Source organism: Ictidomys tridecemlineatus, unplaced genomic scaffold, assembly GCF_052094955.1.
Source record: "Ictidomys tridecemlineatus isolate mIctTri1 unplaced genomic scaffold, mIctTri1.hap1 Scaffold_191, whole genome shotgun sequence".
Lineage (NCBI taxonomy): Eukaryota > Metazoa > Chordata > Mammalia > Rodentia > Sciuridae > Ictidomys > Ictidomys tridecemlineatus.
The window spans coordinates 100766-119542 of NW_027521642.1; the positions used below are offsets into that span (position 1 = coordinate 100766).

Consider the following 18777-nt stretch of genomic DNA (forward strand, 5'->3'; position numbering starts at 1 on the left):
ATGTAGGTCATTTGCTCTGTTCAGGAACCCTATGAAGCAGATATCAACTCATTTTATAGATGGGAAAACCAAGGCACAGGGAAATGAAATAACTTGTTCTAGGTCATGCATTTAGTAAATAAGAGCCACAGAGCGCCCTCTTTAAGCAAAGAAGTAAAAGTCAACCAAATTAACACAAATTTTATACTTGATAAGGCTTAGGAATGTCTGAAGGTAGAAGGAAAAAAAAAAAGAGAGAGAGATTTCAAATTCCTATGAAGTGAAGATTACTGGGGCCAGATACAGGAATGGGCTCAAGATGACAGGGAGCAGGTGTTCTTCAAGGAATGGAGTGCTCTGAGATTAAGGGGTATGGGAGCTCATGCTGGCGTGTGCTATATGGCACCCATCATTGTTCTCCTTGTGTCTCAGGGCAGGGAGCAGTCACTTGCCTGTAAGGCTTCATGGAGGTTGCCATTGTAGTCTATGATTTCAGTGGCTCCTTGATCTCCTTTTTGCCCAGGTGGACCCTATAACAAAAATGAATTGAGGAAACACCATGGGAGTTAGGCTGGTGTATAACAGGAGTATAGAAAACACAGAAGTAAGGCTGGGGTTGTGGCTCAGTGGTAGAATGCTTGCCTAGCACATATGAGGGCCTGGGTTCGATCCTCAGCACCACATAAATATAAATAAAATAAAGGTATTTCGTCCAACTAAAACTAAAAAATAAATATTAAAAAAAAAACACAGAAGCAATATCTTGTGACTCTCTCTGACCATTGCTTCCTTGCCAGGACCCAAGTGCAAACCACTTCTAACTTCTTGTCTGTGGTAGGTAAAAGATTTTTGAAAGACCTATGATTTAAACTCTGAAATCATTTTCTGAACATTATAAAATACAGGCTAATCTGATGTGATTTACAAAATTTTATTAGCTTTATTCACATTTATTTAAAAAACTCCTATCTGCTTTCCACTCGTCTATACCTGATAGATTATACCTTCTCATTCCTTAAGAAGATAGAATAATGTTCTATAGGAAATGCTTGGCTTTCCTAGTGGGAATAGAATCCCATGAAAACGAAGCCAAATAAGGAACAAAAAGAGATTTCTACTTGACTCATTATATCTGCTACATAATTTCCATTAGTCATGTCCTAATTCCCTGCCTGTTTTAAAAAATACTCTAAACAAATGGGTTATTGCCCTCTTTATGATCAGGTTAATTGAAACATGGGAAATTCTATTAGCTGTATGGCTGTGGGCTTGCTATTACTCCTTTGGCAGAGGGAAAGTGTTTTCCACCTTCTCAATAAAGCTTATTGCAACATGCTAGAATGCCCACACTCACTGCTTGTGCTAGAATGTCCACACTCATTGCTCCTGGAAACAAAAGTCAAAAATAAAGAGAAGGGGGCATGGAAGGCAGCAGGAATATTTAGAGTGGCCCTTCTCCAATGCTATTATTGGGTATTATTAGTCCAGATGGCACTCATAAGGTCACATACACACATACTACATCAAGTCTGAGTTTGTAGGGGACAAAAAAGTTGATATGAGAGGGTTCACTTACCCTTGGTCCCAGAGCTCCAGATTCTCTTTTGTCACAACAGTCACCCCTTCCCAATTAAAAAAGAAAAAAGTTAATTAGTAGTAGGACCAATGGTCTAGAAATTTCTCAAGTCTAAGGATGTATTTATACCATAGTGCATCCCTTTAAATATAAACTTCTGATGTGGAAAACAATAATAATCACCACCAATGCACCAGTGCAAATGCTTTTTTTTTTTTTAAGATGCACCTTGTAGGGCTGGGGTTGTAGCTCAGTGGCAAACTAATCTTCAGCACCACATAAAAATAAATAAATAAAGATATTGTGTGCATCTACAATTTAAAATATTTTAAAAATAAAAACATGCTCCTTACAGGTAATCACAACTTCCCTTTCAGATAATTATTGTCTTGGAACAGTAGTATAGTTTATATAGTAACTCTGCTAGATGGAATCTACATAAACAAAGCAAATGGTTTCTAAAGCACCCAAAGTCATACTAACTGAGTTATATTCTTTTTAGTTAGCGGGATTTGGGGCAAAGGGGAAAAAAGTCAAACAGTTATGTTGCCTGTTTTCAGAGAAGAAACATGTAGATAATTGGGACAGAGAGGAACAGAGAGGTCATTATAGGGAGAATTATCAAGGTAGGGTCACAGAGTACACCTCCTTTTGATGGTGGAGATCTAAGGCAAAGTTCATCTGTAGGTATAAGCATTTTAACCCTTGGTGCTGAAGTGGACAGCAGCCAGTGGGAACAGGTTGGCAGGGATGAAGGTCAGGGGCAGGGCAGTGCTTTCTCCCCATCCCCCTTCAATCCAATATAAAAATCTCTGAAATTTTATTTATGATGTCAGAACTCCACTTGGGAAGACACTATGAATAGTCTAAGCCCTCAAAATTAGTCCAAACTGTAACTTTGGAGAAAACATTTCAAACTGTATGGATTTGAAGGTTCTTGAAAACAGCTTAAATTTAGAGACCTTTTCCTACATGGAATTCAAAACATTTTTGTCTTTCTACCTATCTCTATGAAATGGGTAAGAAAGGTAAGAAAGGAAAAGGATTATAAATTTACCCATCCACATAATGCTAATAACATCATTCATAATAATGTAATTTGTGTGAATGGAGAATTAATAATCTCTAATCTCTGCTTTCTTCATTTTGTACCCATTTTTCCATGTTATCAGCCAGTGGTACTTTAATTAACTGTTAATGACTCTGCCAACAGCGCATATGTTCTTGCAGACAAGATAAAGAACATGACAAAGAAAAGCAATTTAATTGGTGGGCAAATTTTAATGCAATGAAGGAAGTCACCTTATTTAAAGGCAAATTATAACTTGAATATTTATCATAAATATAGGCAGGAAGTGAAAAGTAAGATTATACGATTAAGTACTTTTCCCCCCAAAGAAGTGCTAAAAATAAAAGAAAATATAACTTATCAAAGAAAGACCTACAGCACAAGAACATACAAAAACAAAAAGATAAAATAATTTTTTGATATTATCATAGGGACAAAATTATTGCAATCTCTGTGTGTGAAATATTTTAATCTAAAACATGATTCTCCATGGAAAAGGCAAAAAGGACAGATCATGAGGCCTCAAGTTACATTAAAATGTTACCCAGTTGCTGACCTTGGACCCCTTTGGGCCTCTAGTTCCTGATTCACCTTGTTTCCCCTATGACAGGAAAAGATGAAGATGAAAAGAGAAAATGACACAGGAGATAAGAACAGGAAAAGGAAATTAGCAGTGACTCAGAATAACGAGGAAACAGGGAAACACTTTATTTTAACAGCCTCAATATGTATATGGCTGGTGAATACAATACTAAGCACACATATTATCACCGTATCATTAGTTCGCTCCCTGGTTATTCCATCAGCCTTCATTCCATTATTACTCTGAAAACAGCCCTCCCCCATCAGTGGATGGGAAGAGTACTGTAAGTAATTCTCATTAGTCTCAACAATGCTCGTTTGCATAAATTTCCTTTTCATCAGAGAGTAAATCGTTTCCCATAGCTCTCAGATAGGTTATTAAAATAAAATGTGGCCACATTAGTTTGCAGGAAGTTTAGATGGATCAAGATTGAACAGGTAAACAAATCCTTAGCTCTAATATTTTCAAGGTTTTACACTCCATCAAGTTACCATGGAAATGAGCACAGCACTTACCAACAGAGATTTTTCTCAGTAGGTTTTAATACACATCAAGGGATAACAGGTTAATATGACAGTATTCTCCCTTTACACTTGAATGTGTCATTAAATTTGTTCACTGAACTGAACAGAGTAAACAGGGAAAGTTGAATTATAAAATCCCTTTTGAAAACAAGCAATCAGTATACATTTCAATAAGTTATTTCTAATTTTAGCTGTTTTAATACCTGTTGAGGAATTTTCTACAACATGTTCTACAGGCAAGTGGCAGGCATTCCTAAATCAAAGAGTATTCTCTTTCAATGTAAGCATAACTGACCTTTGGTCCAGGGGCTCCAGGACCCCCTCGTTCACCTCTTCCAGGAGGCCCTGCCTCCCCACGTTCACCCTGTAACAAATTAGAAGACAGGTAAATGACACGCCCAGATGGGTCAGTGCGGATACTAAATAAATTGAATAAAATAAAAATTAGCAGAGAGTCACCATTTACTTAACTATGTACTCAGCACTGTTCTCATCTCCTAACTGAATTATCTCATTTAATAACAAAAAACAATCTGTGCTGGTTAATTTAAGTGTCTGGATTAAGGAATACCTAGAGATCTGGTAAAGCATTATTTCTGGGTGAGTCTGAGAAGGTTTCCAGAGAAGATTGGCATATAAGTCAGTGGACAGAGGGGGAAAGATCTACCTTCCATGTGGATGGCCATCATCAACTTGGCTGGGGGCTAGGCAAAACAAAAAGGCAAAATCTCCCGCTACCCCTCCTAGACCAAGGACACCCTTCTTTTCTTGCCCTTGGACATCAGAACTCCAGAGTTCAGCCTTCAGACTCCAGGGTATGTACCAGTATTCTCTGTGTTCTCAGGCCTGGAGCCTTAAAGAATCAAACAGTCAGCTGCCCTGGTTCTAAAGCGTTTGGACTTGGACTGGGTCACAAGAATTGGCCTTTCTGGACTCCCTCCTGCCTGCTGATGGCCTATTGTGGGACTTCTTAGCCTCCTTATTACAGTAGTCCATTCCCCTAATAAATTCCTATCCCTCCATCTATCTTAGTTCTGTCTCTCAGGAGAACTCCAAACTAACATACAATTATGCAGCATTTCCATTACATAATCAAATGGCTAGGCAAATGCCTGTCAGATGACTATGTTGTTAAATAGAAAGCCCTTTAAAGGGAATTGATAAAAGCTATCATCTATCTCAAGACAGGAATTGGCATTAATTCTCATTCTGCAGTCACTTTTTAAGTATTATTGTCAAGAAGCATGACATAGTGGTTATTTCTCAGGCTTTGTAACATGCAAGATTTTAATTCTCTGTCATTTGCCAGCTTGGTGTTCTGGGACAAGGTTGTTAAATTCTTCAGGCCTCAGTTACCATGATCTCAAAATTTCAGAATGGTGTAAGACAGAAGAATTTTAGCTTTTTCAAATATTAGTAGCTCTGTGAAGTCTAAAGATGCTTATTGTCCTCTAGGAGCCAGTGACCTAATTAGACAAGATCCACAAGAACAAACCCATTAATAATTAAGGAGTAATACAAGGCTCTATGTGACAGAAGAGGAAACATCACTGAACCTTAGTTGACTGGCTCTCTGGAGGTAAGACTCAAATCACATCCTAAAGGGTCAATAGGGCTTACTCTATAACCACTGATGAGGGCAGGAACTGCACAAAATACTTTACATGCATTAACCTGTTTAATTCTCAAGACAAACAAGACAGATATTCACATTCTACAGACAAAGAAACAAAAAATGAGAGCTGTTGCCCAAAGTAATAAAGCTGTTAAAGAAGAAGAGCTGAAATTTAAAACTGATTACGTTCAATCTTCAATTTTTGCATAATTGTATACCAATTTTTGTATATTCTCTAATCATTTTCATAAGATAAATTACTAGTTGGGGAAATCCTGGGTTAAAAATATGAATGTTTTTAAGTCTTGCCAAAGATGGTGCCATTTTATGTTTGCTAGAGACTGTTTTGTTTCCTACAAGATGGGTAGAATTTCAATAATCAGACTTGGAATTCAGAGTGTGGATGGTGTGTTATGGAAGAGTTGCCTTCCTCACTGAAGAAACTGATTCATTTTGGAAAGGATAAGAAAGAAGGATTGGATTCAGGATGAGTAACACAGGGCTTCAAATTCAGAAATCCTTTTCTGCATCATGCCCACTTTGGGAAGCCTTTGTGGTTTTGCAAGTGATATGGGGCAGGAATGCAAGACTCAGTAGGTGTCTGAGCAGCAACGAGGAGGGTGTGAAGATGGGAGGCTGAGAAAAAGGCCGGGGGCTTGCCTGGACACAGAAGATACCAAAGATGGTCCAGAAGCCAAGGGACTTCCTTCTGTTTTTCTCTTTTTGATCCCTCTGTAATAGAGTGAGACTGAAGGACTTCTCTTAGCATATGGAATTTTTATTTTTTTAAATGACAGTATTTGATATTTCTCAATATTTTACTTTAAAAATTACAGAATAACTCTTTTAAAAATTAACTATAAGATTATCTTAGGGAAAAATAAAAACCTAAAAAAAATCAATGCATTTGCAGTTTCCTATGGTAGCGAAGCCTACATATCTTTACATGGAATCACTTTTTTTTCTTTTTTTTCTTTTTTAAATCACAATGCCCCTAACTAGTTTCCCATCATTGCCTGAAATACTATTTGTTTGTTTATTTCTTTTTCTACTTCTGCCCCCTTCCTCACCCACAGTGGATGCAAGCTTTAGGAGGGGAGAGAATGTTTTTGTTGCATTGACTCCTCTTTCTCAATACCAAAAAAACAAACAAACAAAAAATTCTGGAAAAACTTCACTGACTTAATAAATACACGATCTTACTCAGAGTATTCTAAAATAGTCACTATGATTTCTCTTTGCTGGTGTTTGGAGTAAAAAATGCGATCTTATTTTATTTTTTAAGTCTGAATCCAGACTGGCTGTAAGAGTAGAAAAGAGTACTGTTGGATTGAGATTTTAACATAATCATGACTCTTACCCTTGATATTGAGCTCAAGACAGGCATTTCAGTTGTCACTTAACTTTAAAATATTTCTAATGAAAGAAATTTTCTATCCACAGCTCTGCTTGTGAACCCAAACAAGGACAGCACATTCTTTTACTTAGGGTTCAGAGTAGTATCTGTCATGAAGTATATGGTCTATAGAATCATGCTAGGTTCTTCATGTCTGGATCTTTTTTTTTTAAATTTGAAACTGTAGAGTAATTTATGATCAGTTAAGTAAAGAAGAGATACTTAGAGATCGACTCCACTCTCTACTGCCTGGGTTTCTTTAATTTTCTCATGTATATAAACAAAGTGCACCAGCACTTACAGATGCAGTCCATTCTGGTTTTCTCCTACAGTGACCAGCCCTCCTCTGTGTGTGTCCTGCTCATCTTCAAGTCTGCTTCCTTTCCTCCCCTAACACACAGCAGTTCTTAGATCAAAAGGGAATGCTTATTATTCTCTTGCTTTCTCTCTTTTTCTTCAGAAAGGCTTTTCTTGTGTGAATCTGTTCAGGCTAAAACAGGCATTCCTCATACTTCACTAATAAGCCTGACAGCTCATTATATGGCAAAAAAAATTTCTTAAGAAAATAACAATTTTGCATAATTCCACTGAGTTTCAGACCCCCTTTGGCCACATATAGTTTCCATGTATGAGGATTAGAGTTATTTTTACTTGACCAGTGGAAATGAGGACTAGTCCTGTCAGAACAGACCATGAACATATTTCTTTAACTCTTGGAAATCATCCCTGGCTTACTTCTGGGGAACACAATATACATTGAGGCAAAGACTATATAAAAGTGGTATAAAAATAAAAGAATGTAGTTTGATGTCATTTCCCACCTCCCCTTTGATTCATGGGTCTGTCATGAGTCCAGTTCTATCATCAGAGCTGAACTTTTTTTTATGTCTTACTGGGTAGATAAAGAGAATCCTGGGTCTGTTTGTCTCTGCAGCACCATATAAACCTTTTGATTTTAGAGTCCTGTCTATGGATGCCATGTCAAGGAGCATGAGATGGTTTTCATTACAGAATATTTCTGCAGTTATCATTCAGGGTGGAGCCTTTTGGAAAAAAAGCACTTAGAAATCTATATGACATCTGTACTTGCCTCTGAAATCTAGGGAGTGATGGTAATAGTAATAATGTTTGATTTACAAGTGTATCCTAAAGTGGGTGATAAGCAGCAGGAGTTAATGAGTTATCTCCCTCCTCTTCACAGTTTCTCTACTGTTCCATAAGGCCAGAAGGTTAATAGCATCATAACAATTTAGGAGGGATCTGGAGGACAAGTTAACAATACATTCCACAAGTCTGTTGTCTTGCTTAAGGGTTTCTTGAATTAACTTTCCTTTGCTCTATTTAGTAATGGTGATCTCTCTAGAAGTGCCATTAATGGCACATTAGACTGCTTTATTTCTTAAGACAGAAATATCTGGTCACCTCTTTCAACAAGTATGACAAAAATTTAAAAAAAAAAGCAGCAGAAGAAAAGACTCCACTTACTTTTGTTCCTGGTAATCCTGGTAATCCTGGTTCCCCCTGAGGACCAATGAAACCTGGTTCTCCCTTTGAAAAGATGGGCATACAAGATCATTGTTAATTTGACAGTAAATAAAGCTAAATTCATTTCCTCCCTTTGGTATCCTTGAAAGTATACCACAGTTTTGCTGAGATAAAGTTATTGTCTATAAAATTAATCAGAACTGGTTTTAATCTAATGAAAACTCTTTGAGAAATACTCTGGAAAATTAGATCAATTGTTTCACCTTTTATTTTCCCTCATCTGTTTTCCAATGTTTTTTTTTTTTTTTAATCACTTACCAAATTAAGACCTGTTGTGATTCGGTGGATGTGGTAGGTGTCCTCTAAGGTGGGCTTCAGTGATCCCACTCCTGTGTATCTGCCCTTGTGTAATTCCCTCCCCTTGAGTATGACCAGATTTACTGACTCACAGCTATGAACATGAAGAAGTGATGGGATAGTATAAGCTGTAAAAAGACAGAGGTGGCTTCCACTTGGGGAAGCTCTCTTGTTTTTTCTCACTTGGATCTCTTGCTTTGGGGAAGGAAGCTACCTTATTGTGAGCAGCCCTTTAGAGAGGCCAACACTATAGAATGACACCAGCCAACAACCACACATGCGAATTTGGTTGAGGATGCCCCAGCCTTGTAGAATATTCTGTAAGACACAGTCTTGCTGACTACTTCACTGCAACTTCACAGTGAGCCAAAGGCATCTAGCCATTCTGTGCTTGAATTATAGTCCCTCAGAAACTGTGAGATAATTAATATACATTGTTTTAAAGTACTAAATTTTAGGGTAAGAAGGTAGGCAGCAATAGATAACTGTCATGATATATATAGCTAGGGAAGAGACTCAGGAATGGAGAGCATGAAAGATAAAAATCTTCCTTGTCATAGCTACAGAATCATTATTTCCATCATCTGTAGAAACTCCAGTTGTGGTGTAATTGGACCTACATTAGTCCTGGTCCCCAACTCTTGGCACAGATCTCTTAAATATTCTGTGAATATTTAAGAATATTCTGTGGATATTCTTAATGATAGAGGCAAAAGACATTTTTTACTCTTAACAGTCTCTTCCAACTATACCTGATTTTATGCAAATGAGATGACTCTTGTTGGGCCCCTAATTAGCTTCAAGATGGAGATTTGACTGCCAGAGGAACCAACCCTGTGATTAGAGGGTTGGAACTTACTGCTGTACCTCCTGATCTCCATCAGGGGCAGATGTCTGGAGATTGAGTTTAATCACCAAAGTCCAGTGACTTCATAGATCATGCCCATTTAATGGAACCTCATTAAAACCCCCAAACAGCAGGGACCTAAGAGCTTCCAAGCTGGTGAACACATTTAATGCCAGGAGGGTAGACCATTCCAACTCCACAGGGAAGAGGCTTTTTGAGCTCAGGACTCTTCTAGATCTTGCTTCTGTACTATTCACCTGGCTATTCCTTTTACCCTTTATAATAAACTGAAATAGTAAGTATAGCATTTTCCCCAGTTCTGTGAGTCATTCTAGCAAATTAGCAAAACTGAATGGGGTATTGTGAGAACCTGTAAGTTTGCAGTAAGTCAGATGTAAGTGCCAGTAACCTGGGAATTTCATACCTGTTACTGGCAAAGGGAAATGAGGTCACTCTTGTGGGACTGAGTCCTTAGATGTGTGGGGTCTGGTACTAATTAGAGTAGTGTCAAAATAGAATCAAATTGTTCATGTCAGAAAGCTGGAAAACTGGTGTTGGAAAAGACACCACATATTTGGTGTCAAAAATGAGAAGAAGAATAATAACAAAAACCTGAACCAGTATTCACATTGTCTTGAATAAATATTAAGTTTTATTTTCTTTTTAACTATGAAAGCTCAAGGTCCAACTACCTAAAACCTATACCAAAAATTTCAAGCAAACCTATAATGGCTTTGTTCCAATATTTACTCCCTGCCCCTTGGATTAGTTCTGGAATAGTTGTTCATGTTGTTTGATACACTTGATGTTTTCCTAATGCAGCAATATTTCAACCTTGATCTTATGATACTTGGAGCTAAGCATAAAAGTACTGAGAGGATGTTCTAGAAGACATGTTAAAATGTTATGTAATATATTTCAAACAAGTAAATTTTAAAATCTACTGTGCAAAATGTGGGGTACTGGGTGGGGAACAAAGGCTATCATGCCACAAAATGCATGTTGATACACAGCTCAAACAGATTTATTCTGACCTAGGTGCTCCTGGTACTAATCTAAGAAAATTAGGTGGAACACTAATGTTTTAGGTTTATTGCCTACAAACCTTTTACAACTACTCTACGTATCCCATTGTCTTCCATCTAATGGAATGGTGAACTAGAACAAATCATTTTGGGTGGATCTCTTCATAGTTCAAAATAAAAATATAAACTCTATTCAGAAAAAAAAATGATTACCATTATACTTCTATTAAGAGAGTTTAACTTATTTCACAAACAAAAAACAATACATGCGTTTAAAAGTAAAATATTTCTAATAAAATGATATATACAAATAAATATTCCCTCGTTTTCTAAAAAAATGCTCACTGAAGTCGACAATAAATTCATTAATAAAGACTTACTGTCATGAACATGTGATACAATCTAATAGGTTGAAAATTATACACTCTAATAGGTTGAAAATTTCAGATTAGAAGGGAACCTTACATATCTTCAAGGAGAAATAAAATGATCTGTTTAGCATATCAAATAGTTGTAGCCCCCTTAACACATACTAATAGAAAAGAAGAAGAAAAGTAAATGCTGTGGAAACATATTTCTCATTTAGGTTAGTGTTTAGTTTATAAAAAGATGAAGCATGCAGTTACATAATTCACAAATAAGTAAGGCTTTGTGACCTCAGTGTTCTGAGACAAGTGTTTTTTCATCATTTTTGGAAACAGAACATATATTAAATTTTTCTTAGAATATAAAAAATTCCTATAAATAGAATGTTCAGGAGTAAATTTTTATTTCAAGGTATAAAATTAGAATGCATTTGATAGTACTGATGATTTTAGCACTATTAATATTTGCTAATTTTATAGGCTTTGATTATGACCATTTTTATCTGATCATTCCATATTGATATATTCTGAGATTCATATTCTTATATTACTTTATTCAAGGAGTCAAATAGCATACTTTTAGGATCTCACTTTTAAGTTCAGTTATTTCCAGAGCTTTAAGGACATTCCCTCCATTTTCTCTGTGTCTTGGGGGGACAGGAAGGAGCTAATTATTGGTATCTTTTTCTCTCTCAGGCTTCAAAACCAGTTATTAATGTAAACATGGCATGAGTATGTCTACTTGTGATCTTGAGACATTTGGACTATTTCTTACCTCCCTAAACTTATAGCAGAGGTTCTCAAAGTATGCTCTGGACCTTTTCAGGGAATCCTAAAGGTCAAACTATTTTCATAATAGTACAAAGACATTATTTGCTTTTCTATTTTCATTCCCTTATGAATGCAAATTATGAAAATTTCATGATATGGTTTTATATTTTATACTGCACTTAATGTTTAAGAAACTGTCACTATGGAGTTTGGGAGTAGCAAAGAATATCAACAGTAATCGAATAGGCTATTGAAATAACCTTCTTGTGTCCAATTATATATCACTATGAGGCTGTTTTTTCTTCATATACATCAGCCAGAACAGCTAACTGAACAGACTGACTGTAGAAGCAGATGTGAGATTCCATTAAGCCAGACAGTCCCCCTCAAAAAAAAAGCATACCAACATTATTCTCCGTAAGAAACATTTTTCAGTCTCATTTTGAAAAATTCTGCTATATTTAATAAAATGTTATTTAATATAATAAAATTTTCTAACAGAAATTCAATAAATAAAACCTACCTAAACAAAAGCTCTTTAGCAGAGTACAGGGGTTCTCAGACTGAGTGTTTGAGAACTGTAGGTGCAGAAGTGGAGTGTGGAGATGAAGTCTGACGTTTGCAAACTGGAGTCTTTGAAGCCAAGAAATGGAAGATTCTGGCTTCACCAAAGGGTGCTTAGTCAAGACTTACTGTAGGATAATATGAGCACAACACAGCATCCTCCCCAGAATAAAGTGCACATCATATACCTATTATTTTTTTTCTTTATGGGCTCAAATATATTAGTTATCATTAATATTAGCTAATATTCCAACATTTATATATCCTAACTGGTGCATCACCTAAAAGTAATCTCTTAACACCTTCAACCATACTAGAAACATGCTCAATACCTCTTCAATTTCTTTCAAGAAGTAATCCTAAATTTTCTCATGTGAACATACCATTTTATGAGACAGAACCCACCTGCCAAGGCATTTAAGATTGCAAAACCAAAAGAAGTTTAAAACATATCAGAACCATGTAAGGTAGAAGAGACAGGTTTACTAAGAGTGAGTTGTCTTTCTTTTAATACAGGAGGATAAGAATCATACCCATTGAATTTACCTAAATAAATGTAATCCTTTCAAACAAATCTTGTTCCTTTGTGGAGGAGTGATGTATAGTGTAAATGTTCTAGAATTTCCTAAACTCTCTAGAGGAGGACAATGACAATCTAAAATTATGTAAATACTTTCTTGTGATATAAAAATTAAGCAAATGCCTCTTCTGCTCTAGTCACAATTCCTAATTTGCAGGATAGACAAAGGAGAAGGTCAGGGGAAAAAATAAGAAGCTGAAATGATTCAAAGTCATAGCGCTTTGGAATAATCGTATTTAGAGAAAAATCAGAATATACCAGAACAATATTACATACATGTCTGCAGAGCAACAAACAGGAAAAATAACAATTTATACTGGAATATATAATGATTCTAAAAGCTGTTTTGCATATTTAATCTCATTGAATGAACACAAAATAGAAGAATGCTAAATTGAAACTTATTCACGTGTATTCATCTGAGTAGACAAATTGGGGAGAATACAACAGAGGAAATCCGAACTATAATGGAATTAAACTCTGACATTACTTTTAATGAAGAAAAATATAATTAGAGGGTTTTTCAAACTAGGCAATTGCTGAATTAGAAAATTCAATTTCTAATTTCACTTAATCATTTTAGGAATAACATAGGACCTTAAAGTGAAGATCCTCTGAAGAGGACAGGGGCTGGCAATCTTAATTAGGGAAGTATAGACTTAAACAGCAAACAGTAAGCACAACAGCTCGACCATTAAAATAAAACAACTAAACATGATATTTTCTAAAATAATTAATTTTTTAAGTTAATGATCTCTTAGTGCTTTTTCTTTTTAAAAAGAAAATAACAAAAATGTTCAAGATAAATGGGGGAAAGGCAGAGGTTTTAAACATCTGGCCTGTTATGCATACCAGGGTTACAATAAACAGCATCAGAATAAGCAGGGTACCAATTTTTTCAGAGCCTCTTTAATCTATTTCCCTCTAGCTTAACACAGAGAGGTATATGTGTTTATAAATAGAAATATGATTACAGACATCATATTTGTTGCACTTTTTTCCATCTTTCTATAAACTCATCCTCTCACATTAGGCAGCATTGGAGGTTTTTACTTTTGCTACTAGTGAGATTAACAAGAGGACGAGGTCTATTCTTACACTGGTGATGCTGACTGCGTGTGGAGGGGAATGGAAGAGTGAAGGAAACCGAATTCAAAGTCTTTGCTTGCAAACTTCACATCCAACTAAAAGGGGAGAGAACAGAAAAAAGAGGGGAGAAGGAAGAGGAGAAGGAGCAGTGGAGGAATGTAGGGAAGGGAGGTGAAAGAGGAGAAGAGGGGGGAGAAGAAGTGGAATGGAACTTCTCCATCTTAAGGATTCCTGTTCCTCTCTCCATTACCATAACCATGGAATCCAGATTTAATCTGCTTCCTTTTTATGTTGCTGTTTTATGGTCCAGGAAAAGTCCAGTTGAATTTATTCTTGGAGCAAAAAAAAATATAAACAATATATTATCTAACTCTAAGTAAGCAGAGAACTGATTTAACCAAACTGGGAATAAAAGATATACATTATTTATCAGAACCATTAACACAACTAAAATTTTAATTCCTAAGCCACAATGAACAGATGATACTCTGTTCTGCTACTTCAGCCACATGTTAACAGATAACTAAGTGACTCTCAGAGAATCAGAAATCTCAGTTCTGCTGGTTTTAGTGCAATGGGACTAATATGGCAGGAAATTCCAAATGAAAGAAAATTTGGTCTAAATTTCTGTCTTGTTCTGGATATTGCACCTAATTTCTTCTCGAGTTATTTCATGAGTTTTTATCTATCAATCACTTAAAAAAATTAGGTCTCAGTACCAAGATTAGCATACTTCCTTGGGCTGAGCAGGTAGAAAAGATGAATAATGAGGTAGCTATGATTTTGGCATCTAAACTGGTGTTCAGGTAGAGCAGAGGAAATGCTCTTAACTTAGGCTGATGCACAACAGAGGCCTGATAGTCAACTGTTGGGAGTAGCAGCAAGAAATAGGATGATTTGACACAGGGTGTTAATTTGAATCAAGTCTAATTTTAACAGCCAAGATGTGTAAAAATACCAAACCAAGTCTAAAAAACAAAACAAAACACAACAACAACCTAAAACATTAGTGAAATTAGAGATGCCTCTTCATGTGACCAATCATGGAAGGCCTATTGGTTTCACACTGGTCTTATCAACTACAGCTAACCAACTGGGCAGCCACGACTTTCACCTTGTAGTATTAAACTCAGTGAATGTAAGTCACAGTAACTAATATGTACCGTATTTTAAAAATCATTCTATGTTAATACCAAAAAATAGTTTAATTGTGAGTTAGGGTATTTCATTAGGGTATATCTCTGTTTCTGTCTCCCTTTTCTTTTATTAGTTGATAATATGTACACATAGAAAGCTACAAGAAGAATTTACCATATCCATCAAAAAATATTATTTTTTAACCTGTCTGAAAAATTCTGTAATATACCAGCTTAAATCAAGTCATATTTTCCATGATATTTATTATTCCCAAGCAGATCCAACTTTATTTTCATTGCCCAAAAAATAGTCCAACAGGGCTTGACATATATGTACTGAGTTGCCTGGGTGCTAAAAGCATCGCCAATAATTTTGATTAATGTGTCTTGACACTGAATGCATTAACCAAACAATAGTCTTCTTGCTTAAAGGCTAATTAGAATTCAAGTCAGCATGATACCTGCTTGTGAGGATTACAGCAATAACATTTGTTGTAATAAGAACCTCTAGGCATCCAGTTGGAGTAATGATTGATTTATAAATTTATTGAGAAAAAAAAGAATGAGGAAGTAGAATCTGTCCTTAAAATACTTATTTCCCTTAAGGATCAAATTTGAGTATAAATTAAAACATCCTGGTGGCTTTGTCAGAAATGAACTATAATAGCATATTTATTTAAAACCCAGAAAATATAACTTTTTGTTTCTAAAACAGGATTACATCATGAAAGCACATTCAGTGTGTTTAGTGAAGGTTTCATTATGCTGCTAAAAATCTCTGATTTCTGGTTGTATGAGTTTCCTAATTGGACTCTAAATTACTCAACTTCTCAGATGAACTTTGTGCAAGCAGAAAGTAATTGTAAGTAGCAATAACTCAATGTTATTATTTTAACTAGTATTCTTTTTCTTGTTTTTTTCTCTTCTAGGAATTCACTCCATATCCTATAGAACTTCCAAAATTTTCCTCTGCTATTTTTTAATGTTTTAAAGGAAGGATCCTTGCCTTCAGTGGATTTAGAAAATACATTTCTGTTTAGATTACTGAGCACTATACTTAAGAATGCCAAAGTGAATGTTTCTGCCACCTGTCAAAGTTAGATTTCATATGCTTTCATGTCAAATTTGATTTCATATGACATGGTATAAAGAGTTAGTGACTGTCTCAGACCCCCCCCGCCCCCAGTCCTCAAAGTCTTGATCTAAATGTCAAATTGTCACTGATGTGGAAGCCAGAGTAAAACCATCAAGCTTAGAGGGCTGATACACTGTAAAAATTTCATTGCCACTAAATGATTTGTTTTTCTGATTTGATGTCATTTTAAAAAATGTATTATATCTCCCTTGCCATATATATGTATATGTATATGTATATATATATAATTTTCCCCCATAATTGACTTCCTGGGTGAGATAAACTGGTAGTATATGCTGAAAGGAAAAAAGTAAGCATTGAAAATCAGTATTTGTGAACAATACCTTGGGTTGAGCATCACTGAAGTATTTTCATCATTACAGTATGTGTCAAGTTTTACATTTGCTCTACCTGTGAACAGTGTCGGGGGGAACTTTGATAGTGTCATGTCTTATCCCTTGAGTCCTGTGCCCTTTTGTTCCTTATTTCTAGAATACACTTCACTAATAAGAAAGGGTAGTGGTATGACATCATGTGTCAGTAGAAATTGTGTGTCTTACTGCTCTGAAGGTCATGTTAACCTATCACTGAAAAGGAGTTTTCAGTTTACATCTATTAGCATAGAATATAAATGGCTGTATATTCTATAGGTTAATATTATTCACACGACAAAATATCATATAGAACAGATAGATACACAGTCATTGTTCCCCATTTCCCCAAGAAAAATAACAATAGCCAACATTTATATTGCATTCACTATGTGCTTGGTGATACTTTCAGAGCTGTACATATATTATCATGCTCCCCTATCAAATAGTTCTAAAATAGATTTTTTTTAATAAGCTGATTTTAAAGGAGTCACTACAACTAAGGGAGCAGAGCTTTACATCTTGTCAATTGCTACATGAAAACTTTTAAACAATTTGATTTGTACTTTGCACAGAGAATTATTGACAGGAAGTAGGAGTCCAAACATTTTAGAGGGATTATTATAGTGGGTGAATCATAAAAACAGCTGCCTAAATGTTTGATTTATAGGGATGATAAGACTTCAATTCTGGTCAAAATCTGATAGGATCTTAAGAATGAACTTAAAATGTGAAGGTAAAGAGGCATTCTAGACTTTACAGAATTTATGTTTTCAAGTAAAGTGGCATTTACAATTATGTAAGGGGAATGATAGGTTAAATAGTGGAAAACATAGTTCAGAGAGCAATGGCAAACTTTAAATCCCCGTGCTCAATTCTTAATTTAAAAAACTTAATTGGTTGAGATGGTTGTGGAGTAAAGAACAGCATTATACTTTTTAGTGTTCATTTCCCCCCTATTTGGGGGACTCTGATAATTACAGTTCTATGAAATCAAGACTATCAGTGCAGTATTTACCTTTATCCCTGGAAGTCCAGGAAGCCCAGGAAGCCCTGGTTCAGCCTACACAGGAAAATCATACAGCATTATAGAATAATATTTGCTCAGTCACAGTATATGGAGAAAAACATGGCAAACGTTCCCAGCTGCATACTTTTGGCATATATAAATATGTATTTAAAAAAAAACCTGTTTAGGTTCAAGAAGTCTAATGAGATGGTGTAGTACATTCAACTCTTGATTCAAGGATTGGGTGATCCCTTTGCAGATTTTTCAGGATTTTCCCCTCTTCATGTAGTTTACTGCTATTTAGCATCTCTATCAGAAGGTAAGAATGAGGAGTAAAAGGAAGAGGAACAGCTATATGTTTCACTCTCTGGTAAACGGTTTGCTGGAGCTGTTTGCAGAAATAGCGATTATGCATGCACTTAAATAATGCCTCCTATTCCAGGACTCTCACCTCAGATAATCAAGAGTTGGCTGTATGAACAGATGGTCACATCACAGTAATATACATTAAAAGTATTGCTCACTTAAAAGTATTGTAATATTTCCTTTCCATTCCTGAATGATGAGAGGATAAATAAATGGTTGAGATTGTACTTAACTCTGGTCTGTAGTTCTGACAATTGTTGAATTGGGGAAACCGTGCTTAGCAGCTTAGGGCTAATGGTACCATGCAGCTGTTCCTGAATACAGGTCTGAGATTAAGTGGTACATATTGCGTGAGAATACTGGAGTCAGGCTAAACCTTCTCATTTTCACAGAATTGTCTACATTATTGTAAGCACAAAGTATAGTGGCAAGAGATTACATTGCTTAGAAAATCTCCTGAATTCCAATAAAGAAGCATAAAGGAACGACAGGAACAAATAAAAAGTCTTCCCTGAGTTGGGAATGATAACTATGATTTGTGGAAATAACATCTGAAGATAAAAGAATCCATTACATAACAGCCAGTCAGTGGGACAAAAATCATTCAAAATTACAGAGGAACATCAATAAAGTGGGAGAATGAGTATCTCATTCCTTTAAGAATACTCATTTCAAGATAACTCTAACAAGCACAACCAGATTTTCCATTTTGAATATTAATACTTTCAAGTTATGAAGAGCCATAATTTTCTCTAGTCTTATTATGAAATGATTTCAGATACTGTTTATTAAACTGTGGGATTTAGACCAAAAAAAAAAAAAAGACAATGATTTTCTTTATGGTTTGGGTTTAAGGTTTTTCAGGAATGCAAAAGAAAAACTATTCAGTCCAAAACTACATAAATAAAAGTTTGCATTATGAATAAGACTAAAAT

General features: G+C 35.6%; 1 protein-coding gene across 1 annotated transcript in view; it reads right to left on the reverse strand.

Annotated features, from left to right (window-relative positions):
• Positions 1-351: 351 nt before the first annotated feature.
• LOC144372927 (uncharacterized) overlaps positions 352-18777 on the reverse strand; it is a 51931-nt gene continuing 33505 nt past the window's right edge. The window contains exons 6-9 of the mRNA XM_078036126.1: positions 8228-8290; positions 4027-4095; positions 1556-1601; positions 352-509 (exon numbers count right to left, since the gene is read on the reverse strand). Coding sequence (XP_077892252.1) covers positions 408-509; positions 1556-1601; positions 4027-4095; positions 8228-8290 — 280 coding nt within the window. The 3' untranslated portion in view covers positions 352-407. The remainder of the gene's footprint in view (positions 510-1555; positions 1602-4026; positions 4096-8227; positions 8291-18777) is intronic.